General features: G+C 35.7%; 1 protein-coding gene across 1 annotated transcript in view; it reads right to left on the reverse strand.

Moving 5' to 3' along the window:
- Window positions 1–13,703: 13,703 nt before the first annotated feature.
- Window positions 13,704–19,569, reverse strand: part of LOC147619509 (uncharacterized) — a 153,375-nt gene continuing 147,509 nt past the window's right edge. Inside the window, exon 2 of the mRNA XM_086773549.1 lies at window positions 13,704–14,887. Within this exon, the coding sequence (XP_086629675.1) occupies window positions 13,957–14,724 (768 nt within the window). The 5' untranslated portion in view covers window positions 14,725–14,887 and the 3' untranslated portion in view covers window positions 13,704–13,956. The remainder of the gene's footprint in view (window positions 14,888–19,569) is intronic.

The raw sequence follows: 19,569 nt of genomic DNA on the forward strand, positions 1-19,569 counted from the left end.
ACCTCAATACCATGGGAGGTGAGGATATTAGCAGAGCACAATTCAAGGTGAACAATAGGAAGATTCTAAAACGACTAGAGCAAAAGACCTTGGTAGATCCCACTTGGGATGTTGATGGTATATCGCTCAATTAATGGGGATTTTGAATTTTGTGAATTTTGAAGCTACTTCAAGTATGTTAATTTTGTAAAGTCCTTGCCCTCAAAAAAGTGTACAAAGCAATGAATTTTTGTCTTCAGCTATGAATTTAGATTTTTATATTAAAGTTATAACTCAACAAATTTACTCTAAAGCTGTCTTGTATGTGCACAATAGTGGTCAGCTCAATGTAGGTACTACCTATTTCCAAATGGTTTAGTGGCACACAGATTTACAGCACATCGTTTTTTTATGTCGATGGTTTTGGAGTCCATCCAAAATAGTATATAAAGACCACTCCATAAGGGAATTAAGAACATTATATCTTACAACTTATAAGCTCTATAAAAAAGCCACCCATGGATGCAAATTCTTCTAATGAGAGGACTGTTCCTAGCAAGGTTTCTAGGCCAGCTATTTTAGCTGTTTCTTTTGATGATGACTCCTATTCCTGTGTTGGGGATACAGATGACCAACCTATCCACATATCCGAAAGCTTCAAAAAAGACCTTGAAGATGTAGACAAACTGATAGTAGATGAAAGCCAAAGAGGTGCATCAAATAATTCTTCAGATGAACAACCTAGAGAAGAAGACGGAGAAAAAATCTGTTTGTGCAGAATTAGAAAGGTCTTAAATCGATGGACTTAGGCCCAATAGAAGTCATTGTAAGACTTGTACTGAACTGTTGTATCTTAGCAATGACTAATGTGATGAAAAATTTGTACATGGAGGTGTCTACTCTACAAAGTACTCATAAACGATTTTGAAGCAAACGCTTTTAAAATTTAATTTTAACCAAAGATAAGTTATGAGAGTAAAAATTTTCAACAATCTATTTTATTATGGCAAAGCACAATACTCACAAAATAAAATAATGAGTAGGGCTCAATAAAAATGTAGTATGTTTATACAAATATGAGCCAAGCTCAATAAAAATACAAAATCTTTACAACATTGTCTCTGGACATACAGAATGCCTCTAAGCGGTTTCGGGCTCTGTAGCCTCAGCCTTAGCCTCCTCCTTTAACTCAGCCTTGGCCTCCTCCTTTGTCTCCTTTGTATTGGCCTCCTCCTTTGTCTCCTTTAACTCAGCCTTGGCCTCCTCCTTTTGTCTCCTTTGTTGGCACCTTGCCTGCCTTGTCCTTGCCCTTGCCTGCAAATGGAAGCTTCCTCTTTGCCTTACCCTTGCTTCCCTTCTCAGGGACTCCTTGTTTAAAGTTGAAATGCTTAATAGGGGAATGAAGAAACGACATCTTTTTTCTCTTCTTTGATACACTACTGTGCCAGCAAACTGGTGGAAGTGGCGAGTGAGGGTCATTAGGTGTAATTGCATTATTGAGGATAATGTTTATTGCCTTTGCCCGCACACTCCACAGCCAGAACTCGTCTGAGAGAACAGACTACACAACAACATAAAAGTCAATTAGAATAATGCAGGATCTCTCATGAAATGAACATAGAGAAATTATATTATAGTGACACAAGAAACTTACACAGCTATCAAAATTAGTGTCCTTGGAAAGGAGGACCTTCCAGAATTTTGCGATTATGTGCCAGCCAAGAGTGCGAATCCTTTTGCATAGGAACCGGTTGGTTGCGAAATTTCCACTTTTTCAATTCAGGACATAGAGTTTCAATCAAGGAAATCACCCTCTTACATGCCTTACAGTCAACGATATAAAGAATGACTTATAATCAACAATTAGGAAGCAATAAGGAAATGATATAAAGTATAATGACTTATAATTTAGACTATCTGTGCATTCTGAGAAGGCTATTCATAAAAATTGTCTGGCATTTCACCACATTTATTAAACAAGCAGACCAGTGCCCTCTGAAATTGAGAAAGTAAACAAAAAATATAAGAAACCTAACACAGGCAACTAATAACTTTAATTCCATCAACAGCTTTAAATCCAAAGAAAATACATACTTCTCTACATATGGCAGCACAACAAAGCTGGTACCTGGACTAACTCCCTGGAAATAAGCTGCAAGGTCCTCGTCAGACCTCGATGGGTCAATCAGGATAGTTGATACTAAAGGATCACAAATATATACTTGCTTTGCCTAGTCTGGTAAAAGCTCTTTCAACAGTATACCCATGCAGATTGAATTAAAAACATTAGGAAAGGAAAAAAGAAATCAAAATAAGAAAGCATTCAAAAAAAGGCGCAGAGTACACACCTTAAACAAGTAAGCACAATACTGTCATTGATCTCTCCATTCTTTTCAACGAGCATATAAACATCCATTGGAGCGATATGGAGGTAATCCTCCTGCTCGACGCTGTATGAGACATTGCATAATCTGACTAGGCACCGCCTTAAGTCTGTCATTATTCTATCCCACCAACTTTAGAAGGTTTTCTACCAAATCATCCCTATTGACATTCTCTTCTAATGTCTTTCAGATTTTCCCCCTTTAGAAGCCTCTTAAGCCCTTGTGGACCTGTTGTTGTCACCTCTTCAATAACCACCTTGTTAGAAGCCCTGTTCCGCTAACTCTGCTTACTAATGTCATGTCCTTGTCGATTAGTGTGACCCTCCTAGCATGGGCAGCATAAATGTTACTATCATTTAATAAGTCTATTAGGAAGTCCTCGCATGACTCTTGAAGACATGCAATGGCGCTACTCTGCCATTAAAAAATTAACCTTTCCACTTTATTCTGTCGCTTATGTATCTGACAATCCGCTGAGGAGGGCTGGGCATCAGGAGAAATCCCTTTGCCATGTAGTAGAGCCTATGTTCAACATTCCTTTCAGTCTGGAGAGGAGATTATCAACAAGGACATGGCAAGGACATCCCTAGAGGGAGAGTGGGGACAGACTATTGGCAGAGGGACCATCTCTTATGGGTCCATTACATATGTTCACATGTCAAGCCTCACAGATGTGATAATGGATGTATGGATGTAGATATGGATGTGGAAGTATGGATGTGTTCGCAATAATATAATATGTGAACAAATGAGAATGAATAATATAATATGTGAACGAATGAGATGAGAAATGGATGTGATGAGACGTAATGTAAATTAAGAAAGATAGGAATGGATGTTATGTGAAGTGAATGAATCTGATGAGATGGGATGGAAAATGGTGTATCTAGTAAAGAATGGATACACATATGATTTGTATTTGGGTTAAGTAATATGGATTGATATGGAACAATCTGGAAAGATGTGAATTCATTATAGAAACTGCATTCGTGAACTGTTTGTAAATGACTGTTTTATGTCAAGAATGCTGGGGAAGCATTTTGACTGTCTTGAGAATGTGGTCGTGGAGACCTACCTGATAAAGTTGCAGCAGCAGAAGCTGACGGAGAGTCAATGGAGGACGTCTCGCGTAGCAAGGTCGGCCGAGGTCTTGACTAGCCTCAGTTCGATTTAAATGGTGAGCTTCCAGTACGTTGGATGAGGGACCAAGGAAGTGGCCTATGAGTGAAGCGCTAGGTGACCTACGAAGGATCCTAGAGGGTGCTGACCATACGGTGCTCAGGCTTTGGGTCGCTGAAGATACCCACACGTGCGTCGTGGAAGATATTGGAACAAGGAGTAAGAGTTGTTTTCTGAAACCGAGTATAGATTTGGTTGATTGACCTTGCTGGTCCTCAACTGATGAGTCCATAGCTCTCTTATACGGATCTGTTGGTTGATCTTGCTGATCTTCCAGTGAGATTCCATTTTGTTATGTGAATATATTACCGATTACTATGAGCTAGGAACTATCGAAAAGGCCCCTGAGTGAACAGGTGGTGAGCATTCTGGTTGCCAATGATGCCATAAGTACACCGATGAAGGAATGATTGGAAATAAGGATTCAACCAGAGATTTTGAGGATTGTGATCAGTGACACAATGGTTTCATTAAAGGATTGTTTTAAGATAGTTGATGCTGAGAAAAAGGCAATTTCATATTGGGTGTGTAAGTGGTGTGACTAGTTTTATGTTTGCATGAACATCCGGCTAGGGGGCCTGAAACTCTTTTCCCTGGTATCCGGGAAAAAACCTAACCAAATTCTTAATTGGATCCCATCACTACAGTGGTTGGGCGATTGGCTAACCCATGGGACTGGATGGGGTTAGGTTGGACTGATGGATCCGTAAATCGAGACGACTCAATTTCTGTTCAGTTCGATAGATGAAGTAAATCTCGGACAAAAATTGGTCTATGGAAAAGAATCAACGGCTGTGCCTCTCAATGAGGAAAAAAGAGTTGGTCTCTATGATCCAAGTACAATCTTTTTCCTTAATCTGACTATGGGACTTACGGGTTCGGTCAGATCAGTTCAGCTAGTTAAGGCTTTTGACTACGTTAGGAAAAAGTTAACTGGGTGGAATCGCCCGTGCTTTTCGAGCAAAGTTTTTTTCGGGTTCGGTTTTGGAAAAACCGATGGATTAGTCTCTTGTCCGGATATCCGTGGGCGAGGCCCCCGAGTGTGGGACCTGCCCCCGCGCAAGAAGTGCTACTTCCGCTACTAGCACCCCTGAAATTGTTGCGCGATGGGGACATGAATCTTATAGTTGGTTTTAGAGCTATTTGGTTAATGAGGATCCGAGAAACCAAATATGTCAAAATTTTATCAAGAAGCACTAAAAGGTTGTAATTAAGTGATGAAATTCATACAATTTGATATTCAAACTGAAATTCATAAATTAGTAATTGGGTCTTCAAATGAAAGTACCGCACTTGTATATAGAACCCATGCCTAGACATGATAGTATTTACCTTATAATTCAAAGGACCGTGACTACCCGTATATACCGAGGGTATAATTGCAGCTCTTTACTCGCAGTATATACGAGTAAATCTAAGACTTGAAATTATAAGCATTAATACTATCTAGATGATGAATTCAAATGTGGTTGATATGATTTCAAATTCTGATTGAGAAGTGATGAGTTGATTTGGATTCTGATTGAAAAATGAAGATTTTTGAATTTTGGTTGAATTGTAATAGCTAAGTAAAACCTAAGTTTGGATGAATGGAACGAGTCCCTGTGATAATGTTCGTAGCTAGAATGATGTTAATGACTCCAGTAAATCACTATGAGATTAGTGGATTGTGCTAGCAGATTGCTGCTGTTAACACTTGACCCAGTGGATCAAGTTAAAGGAGGTCAAATTAAAAATCTGCATAAATGAAACATTTCCATAAAGGACTGTTCAGATAGAAATTTCGGTCTAATGGACCATTATTGTGATAAGGAATTGAATGTTATGATTTGAGTGAATTGTTATTTAATGATGAGTTTTATATAAGGGTTCTTTATCCCAGGATTCTGTTTGGGTTCACCAGAATATAAGAAACCCATAATCAGTTAGATCTTAAAAGAAAAAGAATTCTCCTCTAGTTTTGCGAGATGAGGACATCTCGCATTTTTTAAGTGGGGTATAATGTAAGATTCCTCCCCAACCTCTCTCAGGATGTCCAGTATCTTCCCCTATAATCAATCCCCTCTTCAAAAATATAAAAGATGTTGTTTCTGCTTGTTTTGGCCTAGAGAGAGAAAATGTCCTAGAGAGAGGTTATTCAGATTTTGAATATTTTTGGTAGAAAAATTTCTCATCTTATTAATATAAGTTTCCCTAAAACAGAAGTTCAAAAAGATTACCAGAAGATGCATTAGAAATCAAGTATAATTTGTTCAAGAGGCATTATCCTGAGGATCAAGATTTTTTCGAAATTTTAAATTAAGGTTCCTATGGGTCAATAAGATCAATCCATGTGTGGGGAGGAGATAAATCCAATTTGTAAAAGAAAATACCCAAAAATGAGTAAATGCTCACATAAGATGAAGAGTTGACTATGTACAAGGTTTATTAGTAAAAAACTATGAGTAATATTAAAAAAATGAGATATTTTGGGTATAATGATTCCATTTTGACACATATGTAAGGAAGGGGAGTCCCTTCAAGGAGGCGCCTACTTCACATGCTTGAATGAGTTTTAAACTCAAAAATAATGTGATATTTTTATCTCTCCTCTCTCTTGGATCAAACCGAATCAAAAAGTAACCAAACTAGGTCCAAATCTAGAAAACTCAATCAAAAAGTAACCAAACTAGGTCCAAAACTAGTCCAAATTCAACCAAACTGGATCTGGAAAATTCTAGAAAGTAGTTGGTCTTTGTTAGAGCCTCCCTCTCCTATAAATAGAACCTGAGCCCTTTGTTAAAAAAAAGAGAATTATGCTATGCCAGAATGCTGAAATAATGATAATTTTTACTATTCTCTAAAATTCTCTCCAAATTGAAGAAATTGGAGCTTCCCTCCTTCTTCAATCTCCATTGGTGGCTCCATCAACACACCAAACCAATTGATTCGTTGGGGGCCTCTACGGTGATCAAAGAATCAAGCAATTTGTAAGGTAAAGTATGAATTTTGATCTTTTTTCATAATTTCTCAATGTTTCTCTCTTCTCAACCCCTCTCAAGCTTGAGAAGCTTAATTGATGGCTTTTTAATACTATTGAAATTAATTGATGAATGGTAGTAAGAAAATACATAAATTTCCATTTATGCTTAATTTTAATGGTTTTTATGATTTTTGTCTTCTCTAAAATGAAAATGATGTTATGCCTCATTGAAAAAAGGCATTCCCCTCCCTTTAGTAAATCCAACCATTCTTTATCCTAGATGAAATCAAGTTTTTCATAATGATTCTCTTAAATTAGTAGAAATTGTTTACATTAGAATGAATTAAATACTCTTGGTGAAATTCTAGTTGATTTTAGAAAGTTAAAAATTAAAAAAAGGTCAGCGCCATACAAAGGAGGTTATGGCAAAATTTTCTAAAATTGTGTAAAAATAAGTTTTACTTTTTATTCTAAAAGTGTAATTCCTATTAAATTGGATTTATGCATGGATAGATGCATAAAGAATTTAAATTAATCCAAAAAGTGTTATTTTCATCAATTTTTATTTTTATGCATAAAGAATTTTATTTTTAATTCAAAAGAGTTATTTTCATCATAAATGATTTTATGCATAAATTAGATGCATAAACGAAATTCTTTTATATTAAAAGAGTGATTTTCATCATAAATGATTTGTACGCATAAACATATGCATAAAAGACTTTTTTTTATATTAAAAGTGTGATTCTCATCATAAATGATTTTATGCATAAATTAGATGCATAAAAAAATTTCTTTTAAAAGAGTGATTTTCATCATAAATGATTTGTATGCATAAACATATGCATAAAAGATATTTTTTATATTAAAAGTGTGATTTTCATCATAAATGATTTTATGCAAAAATTAGATGCATAAAAGAAATTCTTTTATATTAAAAGAGTGATTTTCATCATAAATGATTTGTATGCATAAACATATGAATAAAAGATAATTTTTTATATTAAAAGTGTGATTTTCATCATAAATAATTTTATGCAAAAATTAGATGCATAAAAGAAATTCTTTTATATTAAAAGAGTGTTTTTCATCATAAATGATTTGTATGCATAAAAGATATTTTTTTATATATTAAAAGTGCGATTTTCATCATAAATGATTTTATGCATAAATTAGATTCGTAAAAGAAATTCTTTTATTCTAAAAGTGTAATTGCTACTAAATTGGATTTATGCATGGAAAGATGTATAAAGAATTTATTTTAACCCAAAAGTGTTATTCTCATCAATTTTAATTTTATGCATAGAAAGATGCATAAAGAAATCTATTTTTAGTTCAAAGAGTTATTTTCATTAATTTTGATTTTTATGCATGAGAAGATACATAAAAGATTGAATTTTAATTCAAAAGTGTCATTCTCATTTAAAATGAATTTATGCATAGGAAGATGCATAAAAGATTGATTTTTATTTCAAAAGTGTTATGCTCCTTAAAATGGAATTTATGCATAAATAGATGCGTAAAGAAATCTTATATCAAAAATAAGAATTCTCTTGTATTCTATAAATAGATATGAGGATGTGAAATGAATAAGAAATGAAAAAGATAAAGAATGGATGGAGATGTATGTATGTGAAAGAATGGATTTAGATATATGTATGTGAAAGAATGGATGTAGATGTATGTATGTGAAGGATGTATGTGAAAGGAAAGATGTATGTGTATGTGATAAGTGTGGATGTGGATGTATGTGGAAGAATATATGTGGATGTGAATGTGATGGATACGAACGAGATTAGAGGCGATGAGATGTGATGTAAATTGGATAGATAGGAATGATAAGGGATGTGAATGAATGATATAAGGTATGAATGAATATGATAACATATGAATCGGGATGTGAATGAATGAATGTGTTAGCATGTGAATGAATGAATGTGTTAGCATGTGAATCGAGATGTTAATGAATGAATGTGAACGTGGATGTGAAAATGGATGTATGGATGCAGATGTGAATGTGGATGTATGAATGTGAATGTGGATGTGAAAAAGGGATGTATGGATGCAGATGTGAAACTAATTGCTTATAGAAGCATGGTGTGATATCAATGAAGCTATATCATTGAAATCCGTAATTTGTGTTGTCTTTCCATCTGGTCCCAAGATTCATTTCCATCAATTATTTTTGTAATTATTTGGACATCATTCCATTTTTAGCAATTAGTAGAGAGCATGCTTACATATTAAGTCATCTAGAAATATGCCGCAATTTCAAGAAAAGGCTCTTCTTTAATTTCTTATATCACGTCATCCTTCCATGACATAAAACCTATATCGCGCCATCCTTCCATGACATAAAACCTTCATATACGAATAGTTTTCTTATTAGAGTCTTTGTTATTTTAGCTGTCTTTTTTCTATCTCAGACAATTCTAATGTATGATTTTTAATAGATGGCTAGAACAAAGTAGATAGCAAGGAAAGTGGAGCAAGTCTAGGTCGGTAAAGAAAGTTACAACATGGAAAGAAAAGTATTAGGGGAAAAGTTGAAGAAGAGGATCAACTAGCATTTTAATTCCCTCATAGACATAAGGAAGGCCCAAAAGCATGTTGATCCCCTCATCCATAGGCTTACATTTATGAGAATTGTTAGACAGATTTGTGATGATTAGAAGCCTAGAATGAGATAGGCCCCCAATGCCATATGTGTCATTCAAGAGCTATAGAAGATTTTAGTATAGAATGTTTTATAGAGACATCTATATTTTTTCTACCCCTACCCATAGGGTCACGAGATAACAAGTTGTGTGACAACCAATTTAGAGTACTAGAACTAATAGCACTAACTCATATAGGTGAGTTCACACTATGGACTGTCCATTGTATGTTATTTTGTAGGAGAGTACTTTCCCTTATAGTATGTCCATTATATGTTATTTTGTAGGAGAGTACTTTTTCTTATAGTATGTACTCTTATCTTTTAGTTATATGGTTGTAGAGAAGAGAAGAAGATAGAAGAAAATTCAGCCAATCATATCTCTTGTGTGTGTGTGTTTGCTTGCAAAGGAAATCAAGCTCTCCCTCTCCTTTGCAATCTCTTTTCAATCCCTAATTTTGGATCGTCATAAGTTTGGATTGCAATTCTGAATTTCATTGTTCTAATCTCCAATCCCAATTTTTATAGTTCAAATCACTGATCTCAAATTTTGGATTGTCATAAGTCTGGATAGTTGATCCCAAATTTTGCTATTTGGATTGATTCCAACATTTTAGATTGTCAATCCCAATTCTAACTATTTGGATCATCAATCCCAAGTCTTAGAGCATTATAATTTTAGGATCTCCGATCTCATTTTTGGATCTCTTAGTTGGATATCTTGATCCCAAAATTATCAAATGTTTAGAGCACAAATTTCTATTTTAGATCGCGTGAGTTTAGATTGCCTCATTTTCAAATCATCTACCTTTTGGATTATCCAAGTTTTAGATCGTTCAAATTTTGGAGCGCTACGGTTTGGATTATTGATCCAAGCCCCCTTGTAATGTTGAGATCCAATTCCCATTTCTATAAAAAATAGAGAGCAATCGTGTCCATGATCCAAAGAAGAGGAGCGTGTGCATGCTATCAAAATTTTTGCCCAATCTAGATCACCTGCAAAGCAAACACAATCATCCTAACCAAATGGCAAGTGCACCTCAATGATTTGTATTTGCTTATAGTCACACATTTATCTACATCAAAATCTAAGATTGATCCCCTATTCAAGGTATTTTCCTCTACAGCAAGACTCAAATTACAATTGGAAATTTTGCATAGATTGTTAGAAATATAAGCCCAACTTGTCCCTTAGCCATAAATCAAATGTGCATAGGATAAAATGTTAGCCTAAGCTAGAGTCAAAGTGTGTAGCATCACTCCACATGTCCACCATCCGCATTTCAAGGGGAATACCAAACATGAAGGGGTCATGGAGAAATCAATGGAAATAATCTATGTGCACCTCATCAGTGATGTCAAAGTGCACCTCCTCAAAGGCTATAAAATCCCATGTAACTAGCTCATTTCAATTGAATGCAATCTACATTAATCCCTATTATGAATGGTTATTTGGTCTTTCCACCATGATTAAAACATGGCATCAAAGTTTATTAGGTCCCTAAGCCTTACTAAAATTTAATTATCTAGTAATTATAGTCTAATTTAGTTGATGAATTATCCCACTTTTAATGGAGCTTTTCTAGGAGCTATTTTCAGCATACACCTCACTTGGAGGGCTTCCACCACTTGTTCTGGGATAATTTTACTAACATTTATTCATATAGCCAAAATGGACCAGGTCTCTTCCCAACTTTTGCAAATTAATCCCTCATCACAAAGAAGGACAATGCCATAGGCACATTACAAAATGAAAGAGATTTAGGCCTCCTTAGTGCATTGGTCGAGAAAAACAGCGAGGTGAACTAAATTAGAGCTACAATCCGTGACACCAATGTAATGCCCTAATCAAAGAGATATAGAGAAGAAACTAGAGAAAGAGAGAACTCAAGATCGAGAAAGCCTAGACTCTACCGAATAAGAACTAGAGAGAATCAAGAGCTAGAAATTCCAAACTCTACTGAGTCCACAGGAGATAATGTAGAAAAGGAACAACTAACCTTGAATGTTGGTGTTGTAGCACCACAACCCAGTAGAGTACTTCCATTTGGCTCTCCAAGGAAATTCATCACATTTTATCGATCAAGGATATTCCTTAGACCAGCCTCTCACCATCCATTTGTTTACAAGACGATGCCATAAAGTGCCAATGGAATATATGCCTCTAGTAAACATGCTTATATTTAAAGGAGATATCTACCTTGAGAAACTCACGTACATTTATATTCAAAAGGTGCATGTAACTATAGCAAACTCTCAAGATTAGTGCTCTTTAATTAGATAAACCATTTGTCAAGGTTGATGTAGAGGATGACCATTTTACGAGCGAGAGCGGGTTTTGAGCGAAGGGGAAATGATTTGTAAAGAACACGAAGAAACCTATAGAATTTTTTTCGTGAATGTATCGTCTTTGGGTTGTCTAACCACAACCATTATTCTCATAGAAAATAAATGTGTGGTCACAACAAGGAACCTCAAACGATGAATCTTAACTTCTATTGAAGAAAAACGCCTAATGACAATAAGAAACCTTAAACTAGGAAACCCCCAACAATGAATTAAAAACATAGTGGCCTACCAAAAATAGTATTGAGCAACACGAGATCAAATATAAGCGTATTCTATAGAGATATAGAAAGTGATACATTTCTAGATTGAAAACCCAAAAATAGAACTCCAACAACAGTTAAATGCTATGCATATTCTCCTCCCAAGACCAAAATACAAGCAACCAAAAACATTTTCCATGTGTTTGTAGATAGCAACCCAAAAAAAAATTTCCATGTGTTTGTAGATAGCAACCCATGGACAATGTTTAGGTACGATGGCATGGTGCCCCCCCACATGCTTGCAAAGTTTGGTCACCAACAGACACAATGTATGATATACAAGTAGTGCCTAGTGTGTATTTTTTAAGTCTCTTACTATTGGAGAGGCCCTAAAACATCTTTCTCTTCCCCATGCCATCAAGAGGTCACCATGGAACAATGTTTGATATGTCAACTAATGTGCATTTTTTCAAATCTCCTAGTTCTCAAGAGGCCTTGGAAAATCCTCCTCTTCCCTATGCAATCGTATCCAAACTTTGCCGAGCATGTAGCGGGGTCACCATCCGTTGATACTTAATGTGTCAAGTAGTATCCAGTGTGCATTTTTTCAAGTCTCCTACTAGTGCTCGAGAGGCCCTGGAAAATCCCACTCTTCCTCCCCATGCCAAAGTACTTAAACATCGATGGGGACTAAACTTTGTGAGCATGTTGGAGGTCCCCTCCACAAGCTCGTAAAGTTTGGTCACCCCATCGGACGATGTTTAACATGTCAAGTAACACCTACTAGTGTACATTTTTCAAGTGTCCTAGTGCTTGAGAAGCCATGGAAAATAATGCTCTTATCCATGCTATCGTACCTAAATATCGTCCGATGGTAGTAACCAAACTTTCTGAGCATGTGGGGAGGTCACAAAGTATGGTCACCATTGGATGATGTTTAATATGCCAAGTAGCGCTCCTAGTGTGCATTTTTAAAGTATCCTCGTACTCAAGAGGCCTTGGAAAATCATTCTTTTTTCCATGCCATCGTACCTAAACATCATCCGATAGTGACCACATTTTACGTGCGTGTGGAGGAGTCCCCCCACACGCTCACAAAGTTTGGTCACCGTCGGATGATGTTAAGGAACGATGGCATGGGAAAAAGAATGATTTTCCAAGGCCTCTTGAGTACGAGCCCCCCACACGATCGTAAAGTTTGATCACCGTTTGATATGTGAAGTAACACCCATTGTGCATTTTGCAAGTCTCCTAATGCTGGAGAGACCTTAAAAAATCCTTCTCTTCCCCATACCATTGTACCAAAACATCATCCGATGGTGGTGACCAAACTTTGCGAGTATGTGGGAGGGACTCTCCACATGCTCGCAAAGTTTGGTCACGATCAACGATGTTTGATATGTCAAGTAATGCCCAGTGTGTATTTTTCAATTCAAACAATATGAAATATTAAAACAAAGTTGGTATACAAAACAAAACTAGAGACCCTTAGTTGGAGCCACGATTAACAAAACATAATTAATCATCACGATCAACCACATTGATAAAGTACAAAGATAAAATCAAGATCAACCACACTTATAAAGTATAATATTGTAAGATATTTGTTGATAAACATAACATTCTCATATCAAATTAATAGTCTACACATGAAAGAAGATTTATATACAACTATTTCCTTGAGAAGAGGTAGCTAAAGAACATATTTTAAAGTGTTTAGCACAACCATCTAGCTAACAACAAGAAAAGGTCATGTTATAAGAAAGAGATTATTTATTTTCTAAAGGCAAAATTATAAATACAACCTATCACCCATCAAAACTAAATAGCATAGTATCTTCAATATTCTCCATTAGAAAATAAACAAATACTAGTTTCATCAGGGATGTTCCCATGCAGAATACCTTTCTTTTAAGTAGTAGAACAATGATCATATCATGGTTCTCTCTCTCTCTCAAAGAGGAAGAAGAAGAAGAAGAAGAAGAAGTGTTCATGCTTAATTATTGCCAACTGTGTACAACATAAGATATTTCATTCCAAAATCATATCTCTTCAAGTTTGGTAAATACCTTTGAATCCTAAGGTATAAAATAGTCCCAAAAGCAAGTTGTAAGAGCATCAAAAGAAAAATCAGAGGTAATTAGAGGTAATTGCTGCTGCTTGCCCCACTTACTCAAAGTGGAGAGGTGCTCAATGTGGGGGGTTTGAGAGCTGTGTAATCTGCCCAAAGGTCCTCTACATTTCTGTTCATGAGCTGTAGCTTTGGTTCCATCCCCGTTCTAGCCTAGAGTTTAGGGCTGACAAGAAGCCTGGCTTGGCCTCCTCGCAGAATTGAAGAAAGGAAGTGGTGAGAGGTGGCTCCTCACGATAATAATCCCATAAACTCCATGACCACTGCTGGCCAGCTTCACCTTCAGTAGCATACAGATGATCAGAAGACGTAATTATATCCTCTTGAATGGTATTAAATCCTGCAAATCTAGTCAGCAAATTGGCCATGGCACCCATTAACCCTAATGGAGCATCGCCTTTGCCATCCCATAGCCATACATGAGCCATTCCTGCATAAATAAGCCTCTCCAACTCTGCATCTGCATTGCCTTCAAAGCTTTTGAGGCTAATGTACTTGCAGCTTATGTGAATATTGCTGTTTATGGTGACTAATGGCAAGCTTATAGTATCCTCAAACAGCAAGGTAACCGATTTAACAGCCTTTCTTGGAGTTTCCGGGGCGGTGTAAAGCTGGCTTTTCATGAACAGAGCTGCATGTTTCATGGTGTTCTGTAATTCTGGCTCTCTGCTAATTAGAGGTAATTGCCGCTGCTTGCCCCACTTACTGTGGGCGCAAACTGGCCAGCGCTTTGCTTGCACCTGAAACCGTACATTTTCGCCTCCGCTCGGAAAACCAGACCATGCTACCATTAGTAAGATACAAAGGAAGAATACAACACGAGCAAATACCCACACCCCCGCGCTGTTATCATCATCATAATCTCTTACTGCTTGCTCCTCCATACTGTAACCTTAGACTAATTATTGTTAATCTCTTTCTGCTTAGACTAATTATGGCTATTACCATCATTACCTCTTGCTGCTTGCTCCTCCATACTGTAACCCTTAGACTAATTACGATTATTGTCATCATAATCTCTTGCTGCTTGCTCCTCCATACTATAACCTTAGACTAATTATCCTATCCCAAGCTGATTTTTCTCTCTCTAAGACTGCGCGTATATACGAAATGCTTCTATAATAATGTTAAGCTTTTTTCCGGGCTTCAAAAGGATTGGACGTGTGGTTTCTGTGAAGTCGGCCTCAGCATAGGACAAGCTCGTGCATGCCCATGTGATCCCTCCTACGAAGGACCATATTTTACTCAGACGCCAATATGTACTTTTTGAGGTAGTTCCAATGCACTATAAGTCTATATTGTTTCTACAAAACCTTGCATTGATTCATGTGAAATTAAGGTGACTTCACTCGCTTACAAATGATAATTAGATTGATCAAACTTGACCTTCCCATTGATTCATGTGAAATTAAGGTGACCTTCCCATTGATTTATGTGAAATCAAGGTGACAACTTACTTAAAAATGATAATTAGATTCATCAACCTTGACCTTCCCATTGATTCACGTGAAATTAAGGTGACTTGACTCACTTAAAAATGATAATTAGATTGATCAATGATACCCGTGCACGTGAGGAATCCTTGGCCAAGGTCATATCAAGCACAAAAAGGAGATAACTTGCATAAGACTAAACGTATGCAACAAAAGGTGTGCAGAGTTTGTAAGCTTATGATTGTCTGTCCAACAAGGACCTACTAGGAGGTATTCTTACTTTTTGGCTTGCCCGTGGAAAGGCCTTGAGGTTTTTGGCTAGCTAGGGAAGTTTTCAAAGCACACTAAGTAGAAAATTTTATTAAATCATGTAGCCATCTCTTCATGATGAGTCCCTCTTTCTGTAGCCCCTACTTTCTCTCCCTCTCTCTCTAACCCCCTACTTTTATTCCTCTTCCCCCTACTCTCCCCTTCTATCGCTCCCTCTCTTTCTAACCCCCTACTTTCTCTCCTTCTATCTCTCCCTCTTTTTCTAAACCTCTCACCCTTCTCTCCTTCAAAAAAATGAGCCCTAGCTCTACTTCTATAGAGTTTTAATTGCCAAAAATAGAATGAAGAAGAAGAAGGATTGAAGATAAATAATCACATGCCTTCCATTTTTTATCTTCCTATTTTCAGATACACAACCCTTCAATTTACACTTTAAAATGGGCACCTTCATCTAATTATTTTAAAAACCCTTAATGATGATATCAGTATCATATTCTATCTCTCTAGGCTACCGCTTATCTCTCTCTCTTTCTCTCTCTCTCTCTCTCTCTCTCTCTCTCTCTCTCTCTCTCTCTCTTTAAATATAGACAAGCCCTTTGTGAACATCCATAGGATGTATAAATTTTCCTTCATATGATGTTTTAAGGACTTAAATTTCTTATTCGATGCCACATCACCTTTGAAGTGAGAATTCCATGTCAAAACACAAATCTACTTGCCCAAACTTTACAAATAAAGTATGTATAAATTTCATGCTCCTTTTATATGATCTAGGTTGCTTATACTATGTGCATTATAAGGTTAAATACGGATGTGCATGTATCCATATACTTATGTATGTGTGCATGTGTGTAATATGTGTTGATCATCATTTCACATGCTTTCATGAATGTGTACATGTGTGCAATATGTGATGATCATCATCTCACATGTATGAATGCCTGTGTGCTAGTTTTTTAGATAATTCATTTGTTGTATATGTAATCACATCGTTTTTTTAATTATGCAACTTCATGATTTTAAAGAAATTTTGAGAATGTTATGGCTATTTAAAGTTTTGGGCCTCAAGGGCCTAGACAATCCAGCCATGCTAACTTTTCTAGGCCTAGACCCAATACTTAAAATGGACATAACCTACTCAAAACTCATCGAAAAGTAGTCGTGTTTATACTCAAATCGACTGGACCGGCCCAACAAGTCCATCTAACATGCCAAAACTATAAATTTTACACTTTTATTTTATTTTTATTTTAAATCAATGATTCTACAAGAATTATAATCTCATCTACCTCACATGTACAAAAAAGAAAAGAAAAGATAAATAGTGTTGTCTTCTTCTTGGAGTAAACTTACAAAATGGACTTAGCTTTCTCAAAACTAATCTAGATATGGTCAGATTTAGTCTACCCACAATAGTAAGCTTATAAATTTTACATATAGTTTTTTTTCCACTTTGAGGTTTCAAAAAATTAATTATACAAAAGATAACTTTGAAATGTCCTTGTGCACGTAAGTTTCCATGTCATTCTTCATTTATTATATTGGCGAGCTTAGCATAATATTACTATGCATATATGATGTGTATCATCATTAAAACTTAAAACATTGTGAGCTTCCAAATCTCACTCTTGGTGAAAAAATGGACAAATAGAAAAGATGACCATTTTCTGTTAGAAGCTTGCCACCATTTACGCTCACTAAAAAACCACACCAAAATGTAAAACCAAGAGCACTAATTCTATGTCATGAAAAAGTGAAACCATCAATTTTAATAAAAAAAGTTCTTGTATTAAACACCTCGTGGATATTTTTGAAAAAATGTTATTTCAACCTATTCTCTTGATTGAAAAATGTAGGGTGCCTAATAGCCCTCCCTTTTGGATGCCTTAAAGGTAAACATTTAAACAAAAAACATATATGTGATATTCTTGAGGATAATAAAAGAATCTCGCCAATGTCATAATGAGGACTTTGGTATATTTTTGAAATAAAATTGTTTCAACCTATTATATTGATTGAAACATGTAGGGTGCCTAGTAGCTCTTGCTTTTGGGGATGCCTTAAAGGCTCACATTTAAACGAAAAGCATATATATGATATTCTTGAGGATAATAAATAAAATCACCAACGTTATAATGAGGACTTTGTGATATCAATAGAATCATCCAATATGAATTGAGCCTAGTCAACTTGCTAGCTAACATGACTATTGTTTGTCATGCATCGTGGATCTCATCATAATGAGGAATTTGTGATATCATTAGAATCATCCGATATGAATTGAGCGTAGTCAACTTGCTAGCAAACATGAATATTGTTTGTCATGCCTCGTGGATCTCGTAATGCCGATCTAGGCACTTTTGATACTTTTTTTAAAAATGATTTCGGGAACTTTTGAGAAATGGATAAGTCTAGTCGCTTATTATATCAAATACAAGAAAACATCTTTAAGTTCATTAAGTTTTAATGAAAAAGTTTGTACATCCACACAAAATATACCAATCAAAATGAGGACTAATTTTGGACATTACTGTAGTGATATCTTATTAGAAGGTTGAGAATGTCCATGATGATAGATTTTCATCTTTAGTTTCTTTTTCAATAATAACAAAAGCACTATAGTCCAAATATTAATAGGTTAGTCCATAACCCACACCTTTGATTTTTGTTTTCCAAGCATGTGAAAAGATCTTGTACTTGGTATGTAGCTTTGATACCACTGACATGAGATCTTGAAATACTTAATTGAAGAATAATACAAAACTCACAAATACACAAAGACTAAACCATAAAATTGGAATTAAATTGGGCAAGATGAGCATAAATTGTAACAAAAAAAAGAAAATAGAGTAGACATCACGCACACAGCAATTGAGTGTGCTGAAAAAGAAAAACATAACAACAAAAAGCACGATAGAAAATAAAACATGAAGAAGAAACTAGATGCGGTTGAGGAAGGTAACAATTGTCATTTAAATGAGGGGTCATTCTATATTCAAAATATGGCAATGAAAGTGTACATTGGGCGAAACATCACAATAGAGAATCTCAAATTAAAAGACCCACAAAATTAGTAAATGGAAGACTTTTGATGATGTCAACTGACCTTAGCATTTGTCTTCACATGAATTTACAAACCAACACTCCAATGCATTAGGGGGCATTTCAACATAAAAAGGCCCTGTAAAAGGATACCTAATTTCAAGCAATTAAGACTAATTTTATTGAGGCTTAAGGAGACAAACCTCATAATGACGCCTACTTTTAGCCCTAAAAGTAGGGGATCTCTCTAGTTTTCCCTCTCTAGGATTTTCACTCTAGGATTCTCTTTCTAGCCACTAAAACTCTCGAAACATCATCAATCTTGTCCATATAGGAGCTCCAAAAATATTTTTTATTACAATTCAAAATAATTATCTCAAAATAACTTTCAATCACATTTAATGCACTTTCATTGCGTTTCTGAAGTTCCCTCTAAATTTCATATCAACAGTCATTAAAAGATAATCTTGTTTAATACACTTTCATTGCGTTTTTGTAGTTCCCACAAATTCTAAATCAAGTCATTAAAAGACAAGGAAAACTAATGTTTTTTTATCTAAAAGTTTAATTTAAGTTTAAATTTCTAGATAGACTAGCATTTTAAAATTTATATTTTATAAACCCACCTAAAAACCATTTCCTTCATTGATTACTATCACATCTCCTCACTGTCCGACTCAACAACTAAAAGATTCTCTCTCTCTCTCTCTATCTCTCTCTCTCTCTCTCTCTCTCTCTCTCTCTCATTCTTTCCCTCCCAAGCCCTTCTCTCTTTGCAGTAGGTCTCTCTTTCAAATTTCTCTTTGGGATCCAAGCTATCTACCATCTTCCATTGTGTCTACTATGGCACTCACAAAAATAACAAACACCTCAAATTCATCACGAGTGAGGAAGGTAGACTTGCATATTCGCATCTTGAATGAATATGCACCTATCAGAAAAGAACATCCAAATGCACAGGAGAGGCAAGAAAGAAGACACCAG

This window comes from Cibotium barometz, chromosome 33 (assembly GCF_041138505.1).
Source record: "Cibotium barometz isolate CiBa-2024 chromosome 33, ASM4113850v1, whole genome shotgun sequence".
Classification (NCBI taxonomy): Eukaryota; Viridiplantae; Streptophyta; class Polypodiopsida; order Cyatheales; family Cibotiaceae; genus Cibotium; species Cibotium barometz.